Raw genomic sequence first — 25061 nt, 5'->3', positions numbered from 1 at the left:
AACCCGCTTCAGACACGCCCCAGCCCGGAGCGCATGGAGTTGTCCCGGGATTCCTGACAGTCCCCTCAGACTCGGGTTTACCCGCCATTAACTGTCACAGGTCCGGCCCGCCCATTTCCGGTTCTCTCCCACTAGGGAAAAATAATACAATGCAGGTCAGCACCCCAAAAACACAAATCCATAAGAAAGCAGGAGGGAGGAGGACCCAGCGCATGGACAGGGCCGCGCCGCGGCTGCTTCTGGTCTGCGGCCCCATCTCCTCCCGTCACCAGCCCCAAGCTACAGATGAGAAGCCCCTACTGGGGCCAGGCCCCTCGGAGAAGGCCAGCGACGACGTCAACTAGAGCTCACGATGGCTGCTGCCAACAGGGAAAAGATGGTGACCTCGACTTCCAGAAACCCCAACATGTCATCTAGACCAACAGCCACGTGTCCACCACAGCCCCTCTCGATTTCTGATGTCCAAGGCTGGACCTTCACGACACGGTCGGTCGGCTGACTGCTCTCAGCGGGTGTGTGCAGGGAGGCGAGGAGGAAGCAGGGGCCGCCGGGCACAGAGAACAGAGGGCGCAGCCCGCAGCTGGGGAAGAGCTGGGAGGGGCCCGCAAAGCAGAGGCAATGTTTCAAGTCGGCAGAAAAGGCCCCAAGATTCGATCATAAGCATCAGGGGGAGCGCTGCCTCACCCTGCGCACCCAGGAAGGGTTTCTCCACAGCAGCTATCTAGGGATAAGAATTCCAAGCAAAGAAGACAAGGGAGGACACCACGACTGGGGTGGGCTGCACGGTGTGCCCACAGGCCAGGCGCTCCGCCCGGAATACAGGTGAGGAGCCAGGAAAGTCACACCCCACGGCCTTTAAGGAGGAACACGGCAGTCAGAGAGGGAAGGGCTGAGGACCCTGCTGGGAAGAGCAGAAGCCTGAGCAGACGACTCCAGAAAGGAATTGTAAGCGGCCCCCACACGCTAGACCTCAGGACACACCAAGAAACATGACATTAAAGCCGACCTCTCTCGCCTGTTGGCATTAAGAAGGCCCCCCAAAACAGCTAACACTGGTGCCGGTGCGGAGTTGGGGGCGGGGGGAGGGCCAGACACTCGCCTGCTTGCCACTGAGCGAGCAGAGGCACGCTGCAATATAATTTCAAATTATATTGAAATTTAAATACAGTGTTCATCTGTGCATTTATTTTGAGTATGAGATTTTTCTGTCCTCTGCAGGGCACAAGGAAACATCCACACTGGACACGAGCAGCCTGGAGAAACCTGGGAAGCGTGTGGGCAGTGTGACTACCACGTGCCTCACTGGCTGCATGAGGAAAATACAAAGACGATTCTAGGCCACCGGCCTCTGCCCTGGCACAGACAGGCTGGGAGGAAGGGCTAGCGAGAGGCACGTGCGGCTCCCACACGCACGGACATGTGTGTGTGTGAACACAGGTGTGCAGACAGACAAATGCGGTGCATACATGTACAGCTGTGCACACTGCACAAGCAGGTACACCGCACCCCCCACACACACACGCGCACACACAGGACACGCGCGGCTGCATCGTCAGCGTGCAGAGAACCACCCACACAAAACTGCCGACAGTGGCTCCTCAGAGAACACGAATTTATGGAACTTACACTCCGCTGGCCGAGCGCCTTCCGATGACCGCGCCTGCCCTTGTCCTCATACGCTGTCACAGGACACACGCTGAGGCGGCCTCGGCGCTGCCGGCTTTCTTTTACGTGTTTGCACCACTCTCCTCTCCACAGCTTACCACGCGGGTACTTCCGACCGACTACTACTACTAACCTCCCATTAAACCTATCAGTCGAGATCTTAATCTCAGCTCAGATACAGTCCTTCAATTCTAGAATTTACAGTTGGATTTGTTTGCGCTCTAGTTCCCTGATTCTCAGTTGTACCCTCGCTCTCTCTAAATGTGCTCTGTACATTACCCTTTTCCAATAACCTCATCCCGAGTCCCTGAGGATCCACTTCATAGTCTGTTGCTTCTCTTGGTTTCCCACTTAACTGTCTTAAATCCTCGCCTGCTGGGCCGCGCCAGACGCTGGCGCCAACAGCAGAGATCCTTGCGGTGTGGGGCCACTGTCTTGCTCCGGAAAGGATCTGCATTTGCTTCTGCCAAGACCACCGTGATCCAAGCAAGGACTGGGTAGAAATGAAGCTGGACTTCGGGACTTGTGAGCGACCCCCAGACCCGGGACACAGGCCTGAGGGGCCTCCCCCGTCCTGTACCCAAGCCCATTCTCGCACGCCAGTCCCCTGCCTCTGTTCAGCCCCCAGGCTCTCCTCTGCCTGCCTCATCCTGCCTCAGCAGATCTATGAGGGCAGGAAAGGATGCAAACCTATAACATCTATGTGACTCCTACGCCCTCAGATCCAGCCCCACCAGTCCCCAAGGCCCTGTCCGTTTTCATTACTTTCTCAGAGATTCTGTGCTAAGCTCTGCCGGCTTCTCTGCTGGCAGGGGGAGGGCCCAGCAGCTCAGTCCACCATTAACAAAACTGCCCCCACACTCCCCATCCTTGTGGGATTATGCCCATAAAGATTTTGTGATACTGTTAATTTTGTCAAAATTTTAGAAGGAAATGGTAGTAAATACATCCCAGTAACTGCTTAACCAGTTACTCATCTGCTTAGCCGGCAGTCTCCAGTTCTGTCAAGTGTGTCAAACAGTTCTCCCAGTTTGCCATTTACATTTTAATTTATCTTGTTTTTTGGAAATAGAAGTATGGGTTTATATGCAATCCTATTTGTCAGCCATTTCCTTTCTAACTTTGGTATCATGTTAAGAACATGATTATATGCAAATATGGACTAATTTTCTTCTAGTATTTTTATTATTTCCACTGTTTACCCTTTTTTAAAGATTTATTTTATTTATTTGTGCATACAAGAGCCGATGTATAGGCCAGAAGCATTGGAGGGTGAGAGGATTCACCAGAGTGGGGAGCAGAACAGACAGATACACTGAAATCCACTGCTGAGGGGAGCAGCGGGGAGACAGGAGAGGTCTGCCGCGCCATGTGGGTAGCTCCCTGGCCGGGAATCAAACTTGTGCTGCAGTGGCTGCAGACAGCTTCCTAGTGCTATGACTCAACCCCTCCCGCCACCAAGGAGGCCCCTCCACTATTTATTTTTCATTTTTAGATTTATTTTGGTATGAGACAGCGCCTGAATCTTATTTTTTATAATTGGTAAACCAACTGCCCCAACACAGCTAAATAAGTAATGAAGTTAGTAAGTTACCGTCCACTTCCCCTCGGAACAGTACTTGAATCACACATACAATCAATTTTACTTTGCAACCTAACCCTGCTGGTGCCACGCGCCTGTCCTCCCTGCCCGGTCCTCCTCGCTTTCTGGGCCCGCCCAGTTCTCTTCCCACAGCAACGGCTCCTTAGTAAGCGCAGCGTCCGTCCCACGTGCTGCACCCTCACTTTCCAGGGGGGATGGGGAGACAGCGCTCTCCCTTCTCGTCCTCCTCCTCTCCTCAGGAAATTTCACCTGCACTGTCCATTCCTTCCAGCTCTCTCTCCAGCTCCAGGGCCGACAACCTCCCAGGTCTCTAGCTGTGCACCACAGGTGTCCCGAGGTCGCCAACACAGGCCCAGTCTCCGGAAACCAGCTCTTCTCTCGAAGGCCCACTCTCTACCGTCCCCCAGAGCCTCGGGGCTCCTCCCTTCACCTTCACGTCTCAGAGGTCCGATCCCAGCTCTCTAGCCAGCTGCTTCTCTACTGGCATGGCCTAAGAACAGGTCTCAATAATCTCTGGTTTGGATTCCTCCCCAGACTCCCAGCTTCCCTCCAAACCCTCTAAACTGCCCCCCCAGAGTGACCCCATGGAGGGAAGCTCTGGCGATCACTTTACTCCCTGACTGAAGTCTTTCCAGTGACCCCTGAGGAGCCCACCACAGCATGCCCGGCTTGCTGGGCACTGGCCCAAACCTTGACTCGGCCATCTCTCCTCAGACCCCACGTCGACCCGGACCAAGTTCCCCACGTGAGCCAAACTGCTGCCTCCTTCCGTTTCTGTGCACGTGGGGTCCCTCCCGCCCAGAAGGTGTTCTTGCTGCTTCTCTTTGTTCAGCAAACAACGAACCATCTTCAAAGTACAGCTTCTCATCACACATCCACCTAGAACTCACATGCACATCACAGCGCCATGGTCCCCTGGAAGCACCGTGCTGCCCGACATGCCAGTCGTGGGCACCTTTACTTCATTCTGAACGGCCAGGCTGAGCACAGCTTGGGGCACACTGCTGGCACTCGAAATGGCTGCTGAGCAAAGAGATGAGCAGACCCAACGCTTAACCAGCAAACTCACTTATAAAAGTTACCAAAATGTAGTCCTTAATGGGAAACTATAAGCAGCAACATTTGACTGAAATCACGAAACCCTCAGGATCTCACGGACAAACACCTTGCTGAGCGCTGTCAGTGACGCCAACGAGGCCACGAGGCCCTCTGTCATAACCACAGCGCAGGAGAAGAAACTGGTGCTATTCAGTTAAGGCGATAAACTGCCTCATCCGAAAATCAAGCCGCGTCCCACACCAGGAGAGGCTGAGTCTGGAACCGCGCGGAGAATCTGCCCATCTTTGTGAACAATCAGAACAAGACACTCTGTCTGCAAACTTGTGTAAACACCTTCACACCCACTTCCTGTGCCGGCACAACCACCGCCCCGGGCAAGCAGAGTCTTTATTTGGGAATTGCTTCCTCATTACAAAGAGAATAAAAAAGCTACAAGGAACATTCAAATGAAAAGTGGCTCCACAGATGCAGAGCAAAAACAGGCATTTTCCAGTAGTTTCGAGGATGAGCTCGTTCTGGTTTCTCAGGTTATCAAAACAGATTTGCTACGGAAGTTTTAATGAATCTGTAAAATCTACTTTCAAGTCTAAGAGAAATCTTACTTCAAATGTTAAAGTCAAGTATATACAGAAGAAAGTGGGAGCGGTATCCCATTAACCTATTTCCCCAACCTGCTGGCAGGCCCACTCAGGAGGCTGCTGACAGTCCCTCTCTGGAGGCTGAGCCGAGTCTCACACCACATGGCCAGCACTGGCCGCGCCGCCGCTCACAAGAGCGCATGTGCAGAGCAGCGCCCGCAGCCGCGTGGGGGCGGCACCCCCAGACTGAGTGCCAGCGCAGCGCCAGCGCCCTACCCGCCCTGCCCCTGGCGGCACCAACGCGTTCCCTTTGGTCATTTGTGTAGCGCGGCCTTGCCTGGGTTTTGCTTTGCCTTCCAGATGGAGGGGGACTGTGAGCACCCTCCCCACCTGCTGGCCACCCCGAGTGCCTGTCCCGGTGCCTCACCCACTGCTGCCTCACGTCTGTCTGCCTTTTTCTGACTTGCAGGACTTCTAATTATGGGCGCCTGAGGGAAGCAGCGGGGAGACAGGAGAGGTCTGCTGCGCCCTGTGGGTAGCTCCCTGGCCGGGGATCATACTCAGGCCACAGTGGCTGGTGATAGCTTGGAGAGTGCTGAGGCTTAACCCCTGCATCACGAGGGAGGCCCCCCAATTTGACTTTTCATTTACTTAATGTTGTCTTTGGATAAACAGACCTTTTAATGTCATTCATTCTAAGGTTAGTGTCTTATTTAATATTTACTTGCAAACACATGGGCAAGTGAACTCAAGCTTGATGGCTTGTTTATCAGTTAGGTGCTGACTCCAAAGCCATCGTGTAGGAGGCCATAAAGTTTGGAAATGCACAGTGAACAGTAATAATTACCCTCACACTAGTAAGACTATCCAGTGAGAAAATTCTGAGAGACCAGCAGCAGCCAATCCTGGAACCAGAGATGACCCCCACCCACCACACAACCCGCTGCAGGCTCCGGCCTCTGGCCCCAGAGCACTGCTAAGGGCAGCGCAAGAGGCAGCAGGTGGTGGGCACTTTACCACCTGCCGACAGGGGCCCCATGGGGCTCAGCCTGAGGCAAAGGCCAACAACGACAGTGGACAGCAGTGGTTCCCCGCCACACACCCCGGGGCCGCAGGGAGGCGGCAGGGGCCCACTGGGCCGGCTCCAGCGCGTGGCTCCTCCAGCTCGGGCAGTAGAGAGGCCGTGGGCTCGGTGCCTGGAGCGCGGAAGGGACCACCAGGTGCGAGCTCTGGTCCAATCAGGCTTGCAGTGGTGAGACCAGAATTGCTAATTATCCCTAACTTGCCGGAGCATCCGTGGGGGAGGCCCTGAGAGCAGCTGTAAGGCGGGCAGGAGCCAGGTGGGCATTAGACGGGCCGCCTTGGGAGGAGCACCAAGGGCTGGGGCCTGGCATCTCAGGAAGCTGTCAGTCGCTGGTGTGGGCCCACAACTCAGGAAGAGCTGTTAACGCTGGTGGCTTTGACAACTCGGCCTCCTAGTGACCGGGGCCAACCGGCACTTGTACAGGCGACCAGCACTGAGCCCGGGTCACCCCCGAGAGCTGCCAGCCGTCCGCGCCACATCGGGTGCTGCTGCCCCGTTGCTGTCTGGTCCAGCTTCCGGGGCTGCCGATCGCGACCTTCGGACTGGGGCTGGGGCTGCTGCGGCTCGTCTCAGGGCCCCGTGGGCACCTCCAGCTGCAGTGATCGGGCTCCTGGCCCGCTGTAGCCGGCTTCCACACACTCCAGCCCTCGCTGGCGGTACAGCGCCATCTCAGGTGAGCAGTTTTTTGTTTTGGGCGTTTGGCGCTGTGGACACTGTCTGGGGTGAGGTAGCAGCCACCTGCGGCCTTAGAAACGGTTTCCTCTGTTTCCTCTTTTTGTTCCCTGAGCCCGAGTGGGCCTGCCTTTGTGCACAGACGGTGACCTGTCCTCTGCTGGCACTGTCCTCTTGACGGCTGTGGCCCCACGACAGCCCCCCCCCCCCATAGCTGTTTCAATCCCACTCTGCGAACTCTACATGGGGAGGAGCTAACCTCTCCATCCTTGTCCAGGATCTTTCCCCGACTAAAGCAACAAGTTTTCTAACCGCTGAAGTTTCTCAAAAACTGATCATCTTGCAAAAAACAGTGTCTTTGCAAACTGGGTGGCACTGAACAGACGTGCCCACTGTTAGTGTCGGACTGGGTGGGAAGTGCAGCAGACACTGAAGAAACTGAGGGTATGGGGGTATGGACAGAGGTCAGAGTACTTGATGGAGGTGGACTGGGGGGAGAAAGAGGAAAAAAATGTTACAAATAGGGGCTTCCTTGTATTAGGCTGAAAGATAAAGGTAAGGGGACGGGAGAGGCCACAGGAAAGGCCGAGTGGAAGCCTTTGCCCCACAGACTTTTAATCCAGATTCACACTTGCCGGTCGGCCCCAGTGGTCTGTGTTCTAATGAGTAATTGCACATTTTATGACGTCACTTGTCTAGGACAAGCACTCCCCCCAGGTCTCTCTCAGCTCACTGTCAACCACAAGAGAACTGCAATGCAAGCCTAAAGCAGCCCACAGTGGCCTGGAGGTGGGGCTTCTCAACCTTGGCTGCACTTTACAATCTCCCAGGGAGCTTTATAAAATCCCAGCCTGGGCCCCACTGCAGAGCCCTCAATCCAAGGGGCCTGTGGTGGGGCCTCCCAGTGCGTTTAAAACACCCAGACGAGTCTCGCCTGCGGGCAGAGTGGGGTCTCCAGCTCCCCCTCCTCATTGCTCTGACTCCTGGTGAGGCCCTTTCTACCTTTTTCTAAGTTTGCTGACGTCCAAGAGCTCCCACTTGTTTCTAAATAGCCGTCAGGGCCAGTGCCAGCCCCAGGTGAGAGCCTCCAATCCAGAGAAGCAGCTGCCTCATGGAGGCCAAGTGCCCCCGGCTCCACCAGCGCCGCTCCGCCTCTGCTTTGTGAATTTCGGTGCTCCCTTAAGTTTGACTGAAAAAAGGTGGTTCAACTGCTATTTAAAAGAATTTTTTTAAGTCTGAAAATCAGCAGACCTTTCAGTGCAAATATACAAGCATTCAACAGAGAAACAGCCCTAACTGCAAGCCCCTGTCCTATCTCCTGTGTCCAGCCCCGGGTACCTGGCCCGCGTGGGGAGTCTCAGGGTTTGCAAAAGAAGTGGAGAAATGAGGAGAATCTCAAGTCACTCCCCTCTTGTTTCGATCAACCACTTGGAAAACTCAGCGACAGCATCAAGAAGCCTCTTGTTCCGAGGTAGCCTCCGCTCCTGCCTGTCCCAGCAGCTGGGGGGATAGCCAGGGGCAGTCTGTCCAGATGCTTCTCTGGAAAGCCACGTGTAACCCGTGCTGCTGCTTGATGGAGACAGACACGAGCTCGGAGGGTTGGAGCGGGCTGGCTCTCCGTGGGCCTCCACCAAGGCCCACCTCCTGCTTAGTGGTGAATGTGGGGGCATATCTGACAGCAGTGACAGCAGAGGTGGTGCCTGAGCGTGGGTGAAGACAGCATGGCCTCTTGCCCTGACCTCCACGTGAAAGGCGGCGTCTTGCTTAGTGGTGAATGTGGGGGCACATCTCAGCAAGGCAGGGGCCCAGGGGCTTCTAGCCACTTCTCTTACCCCAAGTTCGCCATGGTCATTACTTCAAATACGTGGCAGTCACAGCCCCACCGCAGATCGTCTTGAGAACACTGAGGACGTTCACACAGGTTATCATGTCTGTCGGTGTGTCGGTGCCTCAACACCGCTTTCCCCGCGTTCTGGCGGTGGCTTGTGACGTGACTCTGGGAGGGGCCCAGCCCTCTTCACCTGCCTGCGGGAGGGGCAGGAGGGAGACTCCAGAAGGCACAGGGCTGCCTCTGATCCCGGGAGAGCGCCAGGGTTCGATGAGTGACGATTGTGTCTAAGAAGCCGGCGAAGCACCGTGGGGCTGAGGCCCAGTGGGGCTTAATGTGGGACACGCCATGGTGCCAACTGCCCTGGAGCGACGTCACCCAGAGCACTGTGTGGAAAGAGACCTGCAGGCAGAAGCCCCAGGCCCCTCGCCCTTGGAAGGCTGGACTGAGGAGGACGAGTGACTCGAGGCAGAGGGGAGAGGCCCGAGGTAGGAAGGACACCCAGAAGAGACACCGTCCAAGGAAGTGCAGGGTTTGGCAGTTTGCATGGCACTGAGGAGGAGGTTCACAGCAGGGCCGTGAATGGAGAGGGAGGGCCGGTTACTTCCTTGAGAAGTTTTGAGTGAAGGACTTAAAAATAGGGCTCTGAGGAGAGGGCGGCTGCTTGCTTTAGTTGCAAGGTGCCAAGTCCCGAGGGTGGCTCATCTGAATGACCTGGGAGAACCGGGGGGGGGGGACCACAAAGCAAGGTGGCCACTGGGCTTCGTCCTGGAGACTGGGGAGGGGAGAGGCCCGAGCGCCTGTGAGAGACCAGCCTTCGGCAGACAGGGACACCAGGAGCACCCGCTGGCCTCTGCTTCCTAAAGGAGCGCTAAGCTCAGCAGGAGAGAGGAGCAGGTGGTGCTGGCAAGGGCCAGTCTAGCGTGAAGAAGGCCACGGGGCCAAGGGGCCGTGGAGAGTGGAGGAAACCACGGTGGCAGGTACCAGGGAGGCTGGCGACGGAGACTCAGAGACGCCAGGCTGGTCGAGGCTGTTCTGCAGCAGCCGAGCTGCCGGGGTGGGCACAGGGCAGCCTGGGGCTGGGTGCAGGAAGGTTTGGGAATTGTGCAGCCGGTGTGACAGGAGGGGAGACGGAGGGTACGAGAGTGTCACGTCCCGTGGGGCCTGGAATTAAAGCTGCGTAGGAAGAAGAACTGAACACAGGGGCTCCTGTAGATGGAAGCCGCTGAGGGTGGCCGAGTGGGAACAAGGTGAGCGGCAAGAAGGTGGGGGGCATGGGGGAGTGTGGGCGGAGCTCTCCAGCCGCACGAAAGGCTGCAGACGGCCTGGCCTGGGTGAGCGGAGGGTCCCAGAGCTGGGGAGAGGGTTGCAGCCTCAATGCTGCGCCTCCGGGCAAGGACGGCTTGGACGCCCCTCGTAGCGCTGAGCTGGGTCCCCTGGAAGAGGGGAGCCCACAGCAGGCTCTCCACTGGGCCAACCTGCCTCCCCGGAGCCTCGAGTCTGGTGAGAGTCTGGTGAAGGCGGCTGAGTGCGAGTGTATCTGGGAGACGAGGGTGGGAAAGGGCTGTCGCTCAGCAGCAGACACGGGGTGCACACACCACGGGGCCAGTCCGCAGTGGATCCCTGGAACATGGGCACAAGCTCTGCGCTGACCACCACCTGGCATCAGAGCAGGCACGGGAGCTGCAGCTGCTGGCAGGGCTGTCCCCGACGCAGGGTCCGGAGGGCGGGGGCCTGCTTTCCAGCAGGTGCCCAGCTCCCCCTCCGACGTCTCCAGGCTTCCGGCTCCCACGGGGCACTTCGGTCGATCATCTCTTCCAGCCTGGGCCTGCTCCACACCACCAAGCCCCGCACCCGCACGTTCCCTTCGCAACTCCTGCCGCCACCCGCGAGCCTTCGCAGGAACGCTGGGGGAGACCCGCGGCGTGCAGAGCCCGGTCCCCACCTCGTTCGCTCTTCAGCCCACTCTGATGAGGCCTCTGCACCCAACACTCACTGGAAACCCTTCATCACCAAGAGCCCCGGGGGCCTACCCCAACGGTGATTTCTCCAGACTCCAGGACCTGCCTGCGCCCCCTGTCGGGGGAGGACAGCGGCCCCGAGACACCCACACCATGACGTCCGGCCCTGTGGACGCAGCAACAGAGCGAAGGAGGAGAACGGCAAGCTGGGGGTGGCGGTGAGGCTGCTGGCCAGCTGGTCTTCAGCAGGGAGGTTAAGCTACCGAGACTGACCAGGGGGAACTGAGGGAACCCACAGCCCTGCAGGGCAGCAGGAGCGTCAGGAGGAGGGGGTGCGGGCAGGGCCGAGACGCTACAATGACGGCTCTGAAGGCGGGGAAGGGGCCTGTGGCGGCAGGAAGGCCCAGAGCAGGGCCTGTATGATCTGGGCAGACGGGAAAAGGAGAGTCCTGGAGCCTGCGGTGGCTTTTCAGGCTTTGATTGAGCTTTCACCAGGTGCACGGCAGGTGGGGGGCAGGGGGCTGGCAGCCCTCCCAGCCCCCGGCGAGTCTTCACTCCTCCTGAGCTCTCTGTGTTCTCTTGTGGGCTCTGCTTCTCCTTCGCTGCCCTGCCAGCTCTGCTCTCTTCTCCTGGTTCCGTTCCGCTGGTGTCCCCAGGACGCTGCCCTTATAAGCCCGGTCTCAGCCTAGGTGTGCCCACCTATGCATGCCCACACCCACTCCAGGTGCCCGCCATCAGGCATGCACATAGGACCACAGGGATCCATCATTAATGCAAATGGTGGGAGGGCGGAAAAGCCTGATGATTTTTCACTTACCCCGCAGGGCCCCTAGCCCTGCCAGGTGAGGAGTATGGGCTGCTATAAGAAGACAAGGCCAGGTAAGGTGCTCCCCGAGGGCCCTGGAAAAGGAATGTGGCCCGACTTGGCTGTGGCCTGTGAGGCCCAGTCAGAAATCTCACCTCCATGACTCTATACTGTTGGTTTTTTTTTTTTTTTTTTTAAGATTTATTTATGCACACAAGAACTGGGGCACAGGCCAGAGGTGTGGCGGGGTAAGAGGACTCACCAGAGACAGAGTGGGGAGCGGAAAAGGTGGATCCACTGAAATCCACTGCTGAGAGGAGCAGCGGGAGACAGGAGAGGTCTGCTGCGCCATGTGGGTAGCTCCCTGGCCGGGGAACGAACTCAAACCGCAGAGGCTGTGGACAGCTTCGCAGTGCTGCGCCTTAACTCCTAGGCCACCAGGGAGGCCCTGATTCTATGCTGTTTTTAAGCCACTAAACCTGTGGTGATTTCTAGCAGCAACAAGTAGAGAGTGGATATGCCCTCCTCGAAACACCTTCTCTCGGCCTCACCCGCACATCTGCCTCTTCACCACCCCAGGCCCGGGCAGCCTCTGCTGCTGCTGCCTTCCCCGCCCCGCTCAGGGCTGGCTCCGCTGCTCCACCTCCTCTTCCTCAGCGTCAACCCATCTGTTCCCGCGGGAGCTCTGGGACGCTCACAGTTGCCTGCCGGACATCACCAAGTGATGTCAAAATTAGACTCCTGACCCCCGCCCCGGCTCTCTCCCCCTCAGGCTGCTGGGTCTCAGTCACAAGCACCTGCACCAGTGAGGCAGTGCAGGCTGCACCAGCAACCACTCCTGTTTCTCCCTTCCCCTGCCCCGACATCCAAACCACCAGCCCTCACACTCCAGCTTCAAAACGCACCCCACTTTTCACCCTTCTTCACGACTACTCCCAGCTCTCACCAAGGTCACCGACTGCTGCCACAGCCTCCGCGCTGCCCGCCCTGCGTCCCCTCTCAGCCGCAGAGCAGCCAGAAACGGGCTTTGAAAGTCAAGTCCCCGCGTCACTCACTTTCTGACAGTCAACACCAATGACCTCCTGTTACCTTAAATTGCAAGTCTTTATTCCCACAACATCTACCTGCCCACTCTGTGCATCTCACCTTCCAGGTGCTCGCTCTGCTCCAGCCACAATGTCTAATTTATTTTTTCCTCAGACTAAATGCGTTCCTGCCTCGGGACCCTTGCATCTGCCATTCCTCTGCCAACGATGCGCTTCCCCCAGATCCTCAAGCGGCTAGCCCTCTTCCATCATCTGACCCCAAGCCAAACATCCCCGCCTGAGAAAGGACTCCCCCGCCAGCCACAGACGGTGCACAGACCTGGCAGCCCCAGCAGGGCTCATCTTTGCCCCCTATGCACTACTTCCCTTCTAAAGCGTGAGCTCCCTGAAAAGAGGACGCTTATCTACCTGGCATCCTCGGCATCAACCACTGCCTGGCCCTCGGGAAGTGGCCGAATCATAAACGCCAGCACAAAACGCACAGCGGGGCATGCAGCGGTGAACACTCCACGCCGTGCGCACTGTCGGGGGAGCCACCACACGAGCAGAGCCGCACCGACCACCACGTTGCAGTGCCTGTTCCTGAGGGGACCATGTCTGTGCCCACGTCAGGCAGAACAAAGTCTGAAGACACGTCCACCAAAAAGTCAACTGTTTCGGAGGGTGGCTCTGGGTCTGGCCCTCTCTGAACTGGTGGGTGGGAAAGAGGCTCCTGCCCCAGACTTCATGTTTCCTCGAGGCACGAGGTCCCCACAGAGGACAGCCCCTCTTAACCCAGGCCCACGCCTAGAGGACAACAGCCTGCTGAACGTAAGATACAGCACTCCGCGTGCGAGGCCCCAATTTCCCTGCCGCAGCCATGGTCGCACCCCGCCTGGGGCACACGCTCTGCTCCCCGCTCTCAGCACAGGCTGCTCGGTGCCACCAATGGCCGTGGGAAGCCAGGCTGCCCGGTCCAGGACAGAGCCCGCGGCAGCACGCCCGAGCACACCTGCAGGGTCTCTGCTGCCAGTTCCTCCCGCGTTCATTCATCCGTCCCTTCACTGCACACTGCAGCCCCTGAGTGCCAGGCACTGTTCAAACCTCCCGGGATCTGCCGCGAACGAGGCAGGGCAAGATTCCCGCCCACCCGGCCCTACAGTCCAGCGGGGCAGCCAGACCAAAGCGGTGAGAGCAGCCAATTATACAGTGTATCAGATGAAGATAAACGCTAATTCCAAAACACTTATGTCTCATTTATGAAATAAAAAATACATAATCACCACACAGCAGGTTCTCCCAATTGCTTAAGGAATGGATTGTTAAAAATGACTAGAAAATGCTTAAATATAAAAATTTTGAGTAATAATAATTAAAACACTTAATAAAAATGATTCTTAAATAAAACAATTAAGAGTTAGGAAATCTAAGTTTTGTTTAAACAGTACAAAAAAATTTTAACAGGCACATGAACTGTATTGATACCAGGAAAGGGGGGGCTGTCGCCACACATTTAGACATGGCCAGGACACTGGGGGCGACCCCACTGTGACCCCTGCCCTAAGAGCTGCCTGATCCAAGCCCCACACGTGTCCCTCAGAAGTGGGACACAGGTGGCATCTCCTTTCCTTCCACTCTTGACTTGTAAAAAGGTAAGCACATGTAAGTGCTCTTTCTCCTTTCTTCCTGAAACTGCAGCCTTTTCTGAATGAGAACCCTCTTCTGAATGAGAACCCTCGCTTCCCTGGGAGGGCCCCCTCGTGGCCTGCTTCTCTGGGTGGTGCCTGTCCCCACACAAGGCAGGGGGTGACTCTCAACAAGTTGCCTTAACCTTTGTGTAGGAACTTACCCCCTTCCCCGCAGGGCCACGACAGTGACCTCTTTGCAAGGAAGTACTCAGGCAAGAACTGCACACAGAAGGTTGGCCTTGCTTTTTTCCTAAAGGCTTGGCATTTTGAAAAACTCCTTGACTTAATCAGTCATCACAGCAAGACTGCAGGATGCAGGGTTAAGACACAAAAGCCAAGCACTTTCCTATGTATCAGTAATGAACAGGTGGCATTTGAAATTAAAAACACAAAACTATTCACATCAGCACACCCAAAAATGAAACACTTAGGTATAAATCTGACAAAATATGCATATGAGCTATTTGAGGAACACTATGAAACTGATGAATGAACTCAAAGAACTAAATAGATGGAGATATTCCATGTTCATGGATAGGAAGACTAGATGTTATCAAGATGTTTGTTCTTTTCTACTCAATTAACAGAGTCAACCCAATCCCAATCAAAATCTCAGCAAGTTACTGTGTGGCTGTCAACAAGATGATTCTCAAATTCATATGGAGAGGCAAAGCACCCAAAATAGCCAACGAGTTACTAAGGTAAAAGAACACCATCGGCCTGACAGGGCCCCAATCAAGAGTTACCACGCAACTGCAGCAGTCAAGGCTGACATCTACTTCAACTCAACACCTTTCACCAGATCAGAACACACACACCACGGACACCGATGAGAAGCCCTCAACATAGCCACGCCTCCTGCCCATCCCGCCCGCCACAGCAAGCATGTGCCAGTTCATACCACCTGCACCATACCCCCCCAAGCCCACCTTGGGATTCTCATCCACCTAGAAAGGATTTCTTCTCTGTTTTTTTTTCCAGCTTTCTAAAAACATTAAAACTGAACTTAAGACTATTTTTTAGGGACCTCCCCGGTGGCACAGTGCCCTGTGAAGCTGTCCGCAGCCTCTGCAGCGTGGGTTCAATTCCCGGCCAGCCAGAGAGCAACCCACATGGCACAGACCTCTCCTCAGTCTTCACTTACTTACTCATTTACTTACTTCACTCAGTCTGCCTGTTGTTCTGTTCCCCACTCTGTCTCTGGTGAGTCCTCTCACCCTCCGCACCTCTGGCCTGTACCCCAGCTCTTGTATAAATAAATAAAATCTTAAAAAAAAAAAAAAGGCTATTTTTCAGGAATTTCTTTTAAAATCTCCAACAGGGGCCTCCCTGGTGTCACAAGGGTTAAGTCTCAGTGCAATGAAGCTATCATAAGCCACTGCAGTCTGAGTTTGATCCCCTCCCAGGGAGCTGACCCACATGGCACAGCAGACCTCTCCTGTCTCCCCACTGCTCCCCTCAGCAGTGTGTTTCAGTAGATCTGCCTGTTCTACTCCCCACTCTGGTGAATCCTCTCAGCCCACCTCTGGCCTGTACCCCAGTTCTGTTATGCATAAATAATTTTTTTAACTTAAAATCATCAACAGAACTTCATAACGACAACTGAATGCATCATTAGAATGGCTGGTAGGCAGAATTAAAAAGCCTCAAAGGTGGACAGACCAGTGAGTAGGTAACTAGGTAGGTTATATGACTGTCAGCTTTAGGGCTAGGCTGTTTTCAATTATTTAGGCCAAATGGAGATGGAAATGAAGGGGGAGGGGGAGACTATCTTTCATGCTCCTGCTTTCCAAAATGCTAAAGAAAATCAGAGTATGTGCCACATACCTCTACCACTGCCGCCATCACACCAAGGGCATGAACAGAAACTTCAGATAAAGACCCAAGAACATGGTAATAATTCTGCATTTGCTGACTTCAAAGTACATGAGGGGAGGAAAAAACTCTGAGAAGCTCAACTATAATCCCACGCTGTGAGGAATAGCGGGGCACACAAGAGCGGTTGGGGGGGTGGGGGGCCGCCAAAAGGTGCTCCAGGAGGCTGGGTGCTTCGCCAGGGGCTCAGCTGGCACTTGCCAGCACACATGTTCTTGGCCCCCAACTCAGTTTAACAGTCATTCCGCATAGCACCCGTGGTCGCCAGGCCAGCGAGGCTGTGGTTGCCAAGCGCCACTGGAGCCTTCCCAAGACACCGGGGCCCTCAAGGTCACTGAGGAGGTCTGACCTGCCCATCGCTCTATAACCTGAAGAAGTATGGCCTGTAACAGACAGGTTCTCACAGACACACTCACAGCCCAAGTCAAAAAGCCGTGGTCGCAACCGCCCAGGCGCACAGGCATCGTTTACGTGGTTTTTGGTTTTTGGTCTAACAAGAAAAAACTGGAGGGGAACTTAGGACAAATGATAGATGTGTGCGAGGCCTAATGACATACTTAGAAAAGAGCTTGCTGAGCAAAAGAAGGCCTCTGAATATTCCCCGAGGGGCTGGGGCGGGACCCCACAGGGCGAGATGGTGCCACAGGCAGAAATCAAAAGAAACTGCTGGCAAACACCCTTTGTTATTAGATTCTTGTTCCAGGAGACAATATGATGATGGGGAAACATCTCCCATCATGTTTAACTAATGCTGTTAACATAAATTTTATTAGTTCTGTGCTTTCTCTTTATGTAAAGTATATATCTGCTTGAGCTTTATATTTGCATAGGAACTCTAAGAATTAAGAAATCTGTACTGAGGTTTTTGTGTTTTTATGTATTTCATTCATTCCACAAATTTTCAGGGAACACTGACTGGCCAAGTAGTGTTCACGCCCTGCATTTTGATATAATTTATGATAGTAACAGTTCAGGTCAAAACTAAGTTCACAGGAATTTTCTTATTTTAAAGCAAAGCCCCTCTAACCTGTTCTGCTCTGCAGGTAAGCCTGTTCTCCTGCTTTCCTCAGAGCCAAACCTGCCTGCGCTGACCTCTCATCACCCGTCTCCCCTCATTGATATAGAGGACGTTTTCCCCCCGCTTCCCAATACCCCAGCCTACCCCTTCCCCTCACCCCCAAGCTGAAGCCAGATATATAGGACGCCTGACAAATAGGCCTGCGTGGATTTTGGCATCCACTCATCTCACTTCCTGTTCGACGTTAATCAGAGGCCTGGCCAACCCAAATGCAACAACGTCATCACGACACAGGGCAGCACGGGGCACTGAAACTGGCCAAGGACACTTGCTGCCCAAATAGCTTATCAGTCACTGAGTTCCTCACCTGCGCACAACTGCAAGAATACACAGGTTCAGAGAACAACGATAATAGGATTTATTCAACAAACCAGGGCAAAATAGAGTTACTAAGGCCAAAAATGACCGTTTACCTCACCCAAAGCAGTGTCCAGTGTTCTCAATACCTAAACAAAAAGCATCCAAGATGGCATCTTCCCGCCAGCGAGGACACGGAACGCCGCTCCCGAACAACAGGCCACACTCCCAAGATGGAGTCTTCCCGTCACTAAGGCCTGAAGCACACAGCAGCCAGACCATACGCCAGGTTCCAACTCACAAAGACAACAGAGGACACAGCAGGAGATGCTCCCCAGATCTACCAAGACACCCCAGCACAGGACCAGACAAGTGACACTCAAAAGAGCAGCTGCAACAGCCCAACAGCCAGACAAACGGCCACACTCAGAGCTCAGCAAGCTCCTGCTCTGGGTCCTCGCCTCCCTGCCAGGCTGTGACCGCAGCAAAGCCAGGAGCAGTTTCAGTCTCTCAGCTACTTGCAAAGCCCAAAACTTTTCCTCTCTGAGGTTGGCTGGAAAAGAAAGCTTTTCCACAGCCCCCAGAGCCCCACAGAAGCCTCTGGAAGCTCTGTGTAGTGGGGACAGAAATCGCTGACCCCAAAAGCACTAAAGATCCCAAAACTCTTAATTCCCAACACCAAATGCTGGGGGCTGCTTCTGCAGTCCCTTATGTTTCTTATCAGTTGCTCACCCCAAAATGCGATAACTTGTTAGCATTTTCCCTGGGGCTCTCCATCCTCACCTGCTCCCCCTTCCAGGGGGAGCCACCTGTAATAGTCTCTGGATTCAGCCCCCAGGGTACAATCGCATTGGACCTGAAACTCAGGCCACAGGTTGTGTTCAGAAACTAAGTGCCATCGCTCTTCAAGCTGGCACTTTCTGTTGCCACATTTTCCTTTTTGTACTTTAGCCAGAAAAGCCCCGCTGAACTCAGAGATGAGTCTGGGGCCGTTCAAACCATCGGGACCGCCAAGCCGACCGCAGGGTGCAGACCTGCCAGGCCACCAAAGCCACACTCCACCGGAGCAACCACAGCAGATGCTTCTAGGTTCTGGAAGCCTGATGAGACCTAAATGACCCCCCAAAATGTGGGCTCTTTCCAAAAGGCAACACAGGATCACACTAGTGCGGCTTAGCATGTGCATGCCTACCTCTACTATCTAGACAGACATGTTCATCATTAAAAAAATGCCTTTAATATGAAAATCTCAAAAGCTACCACCAACTGAAAACCTTTGGTGCGCAACTTTAAGCTCGATTCAAACTAGAATCCCATCCTGTTTGCTTACTCCAGAGACACTCTGTCTTAGAGGAAAAATAAACAAAAAAAAAAGAGTATTCGTAGCTCAAAAATCACATCACACAAAACCGACCTGAACACATTAAGGAGAACATGTGCGCTGTGAAGACTCGGGTGCTCGGGGCCCAGCTCTGGGAGAACGCCACCCAGGCCTGGGGAGCGGGGAGTGCGGCAGCTAGAGTTTAAGTCAAACAGCTAATTAACGCCTAAACCAAAGGAATTTCTAGTCCAGACAACATATAGGAGCACTAATATGTGTAATTATGAAGTAGTCATTTGTGCAATCAGAAAGTTGCATTAGCATAATTACTTCTGGCTCTGGGCCTTAAAAATATTAACTGAAAATGCAGACGCCGTCTACCCGCGCACCTAGTGGGGACGGGAGACCCGGCCTAGCGCGGCCTCCCTCTCCGGCCCGGAATATAAAACCTGGCCCCTGAGCTGCACGTTATACACCGGCACAAACTTTCTGCTTTTAAGGTACTTTCTTCATTACACAGGGGCCACATGCTAATAGTCATCATTAAGAATCAAAACTACTTTCCTAAGAAGTGTTTGCTACTTCTTTTTAAAAAGTCATGGAAAAATACATCAAGTTTATGTTCAACACTTGAAAATGCAAATGGACAGAAGCCAAAGCACCCCATACAACACGAAAAGCCCCCGAGCAACGGCAAGGCCTTGGGAAAGTCTATTCAGAAGCTCAGGTTGCCTCAGTTTAAAGCGAGCACAACCACACCCGGACCAAGGATGGCCGGGAGGAGACGTGGCAGCTCCCTCCAGGGACCCAACGGGCCCAGCGTAAAACGGACGTTCAGGTCGCCCTCTCCTGGGCCCCTTCAGGGCCGGGGGGCTGTGTGTGGCCAGAAAGCATCACGTACAACTGCTCTGGTTTTGGCTACACCATTTAGTTTGTAACTGCAAGTAGCATTCAAAAGGGACAGGAGACCTTCCCCATTCCAGAGGGTAAGAAAGTGAAAAGTAGTTTAACTCGGCCCTAAGCTCTCTCTTACCTTCTAATTAACAATCTTCCTTCAAATGACTTTCAGCTTCACCAAACATCTGCACATGAACTCACAAATACTCTACCATGTTAACTTTTTTTAATCCAAACTAAATTACAAAATGGATTTGCAGAGGACACTAAAGTACTTACGAGTTATGGATCTTTGATTAGGGCCAGACGACGCATGATACAAGTCTCTAAGAATGAGTACGTAACGAGAAGAAATCAAGCTCAGCTGCGACGGGCCCCAGCGAGCGGGCACTCCCGGCCCGGTGACTGAGCCACCTTCCGCCTGCACACCCTCCTCTGTGCACTGAGCCATCACCACGCGACAGGAGTGCAGGGCTCAGGAACAGCACGTGGCACCCAGCCGCCAGAAAGACAAGCGCCCAACACCACACTCTCCAAAGCACGGGAGTCACCTCACGCCCAGGGAGCACATGGACATGGAGACAGTGCGCGGGCAGCTTCCCTGGCCACCCACCAGCACAGACGCAGTGTGAGCCAGAAACACCCGGGCCGTGCCCCGAAGGCCCTCACGCCACACGCCGCTCCCATGGGGGCCGGTCCCAACGAGGGGCCCTTGAGGAATGCACAACACGGCCCCTGAAAACAGCCAGGGCTTCCCGGGGCCCTCAGCCAGGGCTCCAGGCAAGCGGCCCTTGGCGGCGGTTCCATCGCGCTCATCTCTGGGAGCCGAAGACATCTAGGGGCAGCCCTGGCTCAGCTCGAGGGGCTCATGCAGGCCACGCGCCCAGGCAGTCACCTGCATACTGAAGCGCGGCCCTCCCAGCTACATCAGCACGTGAGGGCAGGTGAGGACTAGGGGATAGGCACGCACCCGGCAAGGTCAAGGAGCCAAGTGCCGACACGGGAGCACGGGCTGCTGTGTCCCTCCCACTATCCGAGCCACCTGCATCCCATGACACTGCAGCATCCACAGCTCCTGTCCAAGCCACTCTGAGGTGCCCTGACTTTTCCCAAAGCCAAAAAAGAAACAAGGAAAACATACCCGTGTCCTCTACACAGAGCCACGAGCCAGCCTGGTGCCAGCGCGCTCACAGCAGTCGCTGCGTGGGAAGCGGACAGGGCACTGAGAAGCCCCTGGTCACAGAGAAGAGTGGGCCGCCCCGGCCACCCTCAGATATGTCCCCCTGTGGCGTCTCCAGCCATCGTGCCAGCCTGAGCAAAACCCCAGCTTCCTGCCTGGGAACCTGGACTCCAGTGACACCATGACCCGACGCAGCAGAGCAGAGGGGGCGAGCCAGGGGGGCCTTGATCCTCGTCCTCCCTGAAGTCCCTACTGGGTATCTGTAGCACACTAAGGTGTCAGTCAAGCGGGCCACATAAGTACTAGGAGGCAGGCGAGCGTGTGAAGGTGAAGGGCGGGACTCAAAAGTCCCCAAAAACGTTTTGAAACCACCGATGCAAAGATCTACCAACTAAATTTCTGACCCGCCCGCTCTCGCAGGCCCCTGGGCACCCTGAATTTAAGCAATCCCAGTTCATCAGGCAATCTCTGGTTTCAAACGTCATTTCAAATGCAACTAAAGCTGCCAATTTCATAGGAAACAATACTAAAAAAATACTTAACTAGGATGTGTTGTGTTAATCTGCAAATAAACTGGGGCTAATGCAAAATAACATGGCATCCAATTCATGGTTGAGGGATGATGAAGAAACACAGCGAGTTTTTAGAGAATCCATCCTCTAGTGGAACCCCAAATTATTCAATTTTGTCGACAAAGTAACAATCTCGTTTTAAGACAAATTTCTTTTTTTCACATCTAAAATGCTTGTGATAGTTAACATATGACTAATTAAAACAGGAGGCTTCTAAACTAGCTAACGTATTGCAAAGCGAAAGTATTCTAAGGGGGAAATATAACTTGTGCAAATCATCCAAGTGTATGATTTACCTTAAAAGAAAGTTAAATTCAGTTGAGACAAGGCGACAGAGCTGAGTCTTAGTGTCTGAATCTGTAAACTGGGTGAATAAAGAGGCTTCCGCCCTTATAATGCACAAGAAAAGCAGGTGAGTCAAGAAGTTAGAGCAAAACAATCTCTAAGACCTGAGGGTCAAGAGGGAACACTCTTTTCTCCTTACGTGTCGTAACATAACCAACGCCCAACACCGGGCAGGGTGTGAGCTCTCACTGAACTGGGAAGTAACGGTTGAACCAGCCAGTCATGGATTCAGACCAACTCTGCAAAGCCAGTACCCCGACCTGAAGCAAGGGGGAATCCTCCAGTTGAGGGACACATGGCATTCCAGGACCACTCTGCTATCACCCCACATGGAAATATGCAGATTTCAAAAGCAAAAGAGGACCAAGCAAGCCACCCCTAATGCTAAGGCTCCCAGATTAAGATTTACCAAAAAATGAAATGTCACCCAAGAAGGTCAACTTTCATTCATTCTGCTTCACCAGCCTTTTTTTCTAACTGAATGCCAAAAGCAGAATCTACCATGCACCCTTCATTCCTCATAAAAACGCCTATCGTTAAGGTAAACCAGGAAACTCTCCAAGCAAACTTTCTTCATCAGGGAGGATTAAGAACTGTTTGGCTAAGAAGCAGAGCCTTCCTACACCACAGAAACCCCAGGCTGTGGGGACACAGCGAGATGGGGGCACTGAGGCTGCAGCTGCGTCAGCCGCGACACCGTAAGAGCTAAGGCCCAGTGGGGATGCAGGCAGAGTTAACCACCAAATGCAAGACACCAGGGCCAAGGCACCCAGCCACACCCACACACCCGTAAGTCAGCGTGCACATTCTTAGATTTTTCAATGCAAGCCAAGCAGATCGCAGTTTGTGAAACCTGAGTTTCTGTCAAAGGCAGATGATTCTCATCATTTATAACTTCCTAGTTAAATATTTTGAATTTAAAGCTAACATCAAGTATTGCTATGCAAAAATGACCTAACAGTTTGCCCTTAAAAAATTATACCCCTAAAAACAGAAATGTATCTACCTCATTAGTGTTCCACCGGTGCCTCTCTTTGGGTAAACTTGAACATTTCGGCAGACATTCAAGCAGCTTTTTCGGTAAAAAGATTTTTACATGACTACTATTGCTGTTCCCATGATCATCTATAAAGAAGAAAACAATAAATTCAGAGAAAATAATAGAGAAAAGCTCCTTCCGCAACAGCAGTTCAGTCTGTGAGCTGGGCGCCCAGCAGGCCCCGCTGCTCGCGCTCTGAGCTAACACTCAGGCGCACTCTGGCCAGAGAGTGGCGGCAGGGTCTGGTCAAGAGTTCTAGAATAAGACGGAGCTTCTGCTCCAGGACAAGCCAGGAAACAGGTAACATCCCAGTGGCTGCCCCAGACCAGAATGTTACTTTTAAAGGTTCTTTACCAACTTTTCATGAAGCGCATCAGAAGTGCCAGATGACTTACCCTCATAAAACCCAAAAATTTTCTATTAAACAGTTGAAAAGTTTTAAGATTTTTAGGGAAGGATAATCATAATAAAATATGACCATTTTATTCATAAACTAATACTACTTCATCCCCTAGAATACAAATGAGACTTATCCTTTCAAAAGCAAATCACAAATCTTATACACATAAAGAATTTAAACCTGCAGTTAGCTACTAGGTGATACAGAAGCTGGTCTTTCTAGCCTAAATCCAAAAACATATCATTTTAATTAACCTGATTTACATATACATATCTACATAATCAATGTAACTCTTTTAAATGAGAGAAAAGTTCGTTACTTTCATACAAAATGACTAATGGCTAATGGTAATCAGCCTATCTGCTGCTTTTTAGAAGAAATTATTTCCTTTCTGTAGCATTTCATTCATTTATTTATTTATGTATCATTTCTTATTACATTCCTGGAACACAGTCCTTACGCCCAGTTCAAAATTTCTTCCCAGTTTTGCACTCTTAGGTCAGTTTCAAATTACCCACTCCGAGTTTTTATAATGCTGACTGGAAGAGGTTCCGATACCCATAGGATGAGGGAAACGCTCAACCAGCTACTCAGGAGCATCAAGCTAAAACACGGAGGCTGAATTTGCTCCAGGAAAGCACAGTTGAAATCATTTAATCTGGTATTAATTAGGTATCATAAAAATGCTGAACTCAGAACTCCAGAGTCCAGAATTTTGGCCCAGTTCTGCTACTTTCTCCTGGTGTGACCTTGGGTAAGTTACTTAATATTTTTTGTTTTCCCAAATCAAGGAGAATTAGATCGGCAGGCTGTAATTCTCCTCTAGCATTACAGGATTTACTATCATTCATATTTCAATTACTATCATCCACTAACTTAAAATGCCCTACAATTAAACAGCCTTAGGTAAGTAGATACACATACTAGTTAATATTGTTAAAAGCGAAACAGAACAATACATTTCTTCCAGTCACTTACTACAATTTTGCTCGGCACAGTCTATTTCTGAACATGTGAAAAACATAAAAGAATAAAAACTATTTTCTACAGTCACAATAAAATCCTCTCCAAACATTTTTCATCTGATTCACACATTTATTCTCACAGAAAAGATCTGGACAAGAAATATGAGCATAAAAAGAAAGGCAAAAAAATATATACTGCATCAGATGGAAATGTTTTGTAGGGAGGAACTTTAAAGAGTGTTAACCTACTAAATCTTTTTTGGTCCATGAACTATACAACCAAATGAATTATAATGCCCATCTTCTAGTCTATAAACAGCATAAAAACTTAAAAACTGACTGCTTTTAAGAATTCAAGATTTATATTTAGAGTAAAATTAAATTTTTTAAAACTTGGTATGAAACCAAAAAAAAGAAAGGAAAAAAACTGTTCAACTAAAAAGTTCATAGAAAGTTCTGTATTCATTACACACTGTAAAACCTTTCTAATTTTATGTGCTCATGCAAGCTCCCTGCACCCCACCCTCCCAAGGGAGGCCGTGGGTCATAAAACTTGAGAGCGCAGTACACCGCATCACGCAAGCCTGCGCCTCCCTTCTCGCTTTCCCTAGAGAGATTTCATTCTCCTTTTTAAAAACCTCCCAGACGTGCAGCATTCTGAAAGCAGTGGTGAAAATCCAGAATCTAGACTTTTTTTGCAGGGTCGTTTCATGAACATCAGTTCCCTGTGGCTCCACCCCCGGGGCTTGCTCTGAGCTAAGGTGACCCACTTGGGGCAAACTTTCCAAGGCATCCCTGGGAACCATGGCCAGCACCCCCCGCTGCTGTGCCTGTGATCACAACCGGAGGTCAGTTCTGCTCCTTCAGCCTCCTGGAGGAATCCAGCTGTCCTGTGGCGTACTAAGCGTGTATGTGTGTATGCGCGTGTGTTCACACTCCTGTGTGTGTGCAGAGAGAGAGAGTACTCTTCTCGACAGCACAAGTAACCGCTACAGAGCAGGCTTCCGCCTTCCATCCCGGCAGTGAAGCAGGCGTGCGGAGCCGGCCCCCAGGCTGGCAGGGAGGACAAGGGCTGCGTAAGCACTGTCTCCATCGGATTTCTAAATATAGCACTTGGTGGGGAG

The 25061-nt window shown here is 52.7% G+C and overlaps 1 protein-coding gene across 8 annotated transcripts in view; it reads right to left on the bottom strand.

Moving 5' to 3' along the window:
- The window catches only part of CAMTA1 (calmodulin binding transcription activator 1), a 637675-nt gene that overhangs the window by 585421 nt on the left and 27193 nt on the right, over positions 1–25061 (bottom strand). For all 8 annotated transcript variants that reach the window (XM_054691786.1, XM_054691789.1, XM_054691790.1 and 5 more), the window contains one exon: positions 22540–22658. In XM_054691786.1, the coding sequence (XP_054547761.1) occupies positions 22540–22658 (119 nt within the window). The remainder of the gene's footprint in view (positions 1–22539; positions 22659–25061) is intronic.

Source organism: Talpa occidentalis, unplaced genomic scaffold, assembly GCF_014898055.3.
Source record: "Talpa occidentalis isolate TD23 unplaced genomic scaffold, MPIMG_talOcc4v2.1 talOcc4.9, whole genome shotgun sequence".
Taxonomy (NCBI): Eukaryota; Metazoa; Chordata; class Mammalia; order Eulipotyphla; family Talpidae; genus Talpa; species Talpa occidentalis.
This window is presented reverse-complemented; position numbering and strand designations above follow the sequence as displayed.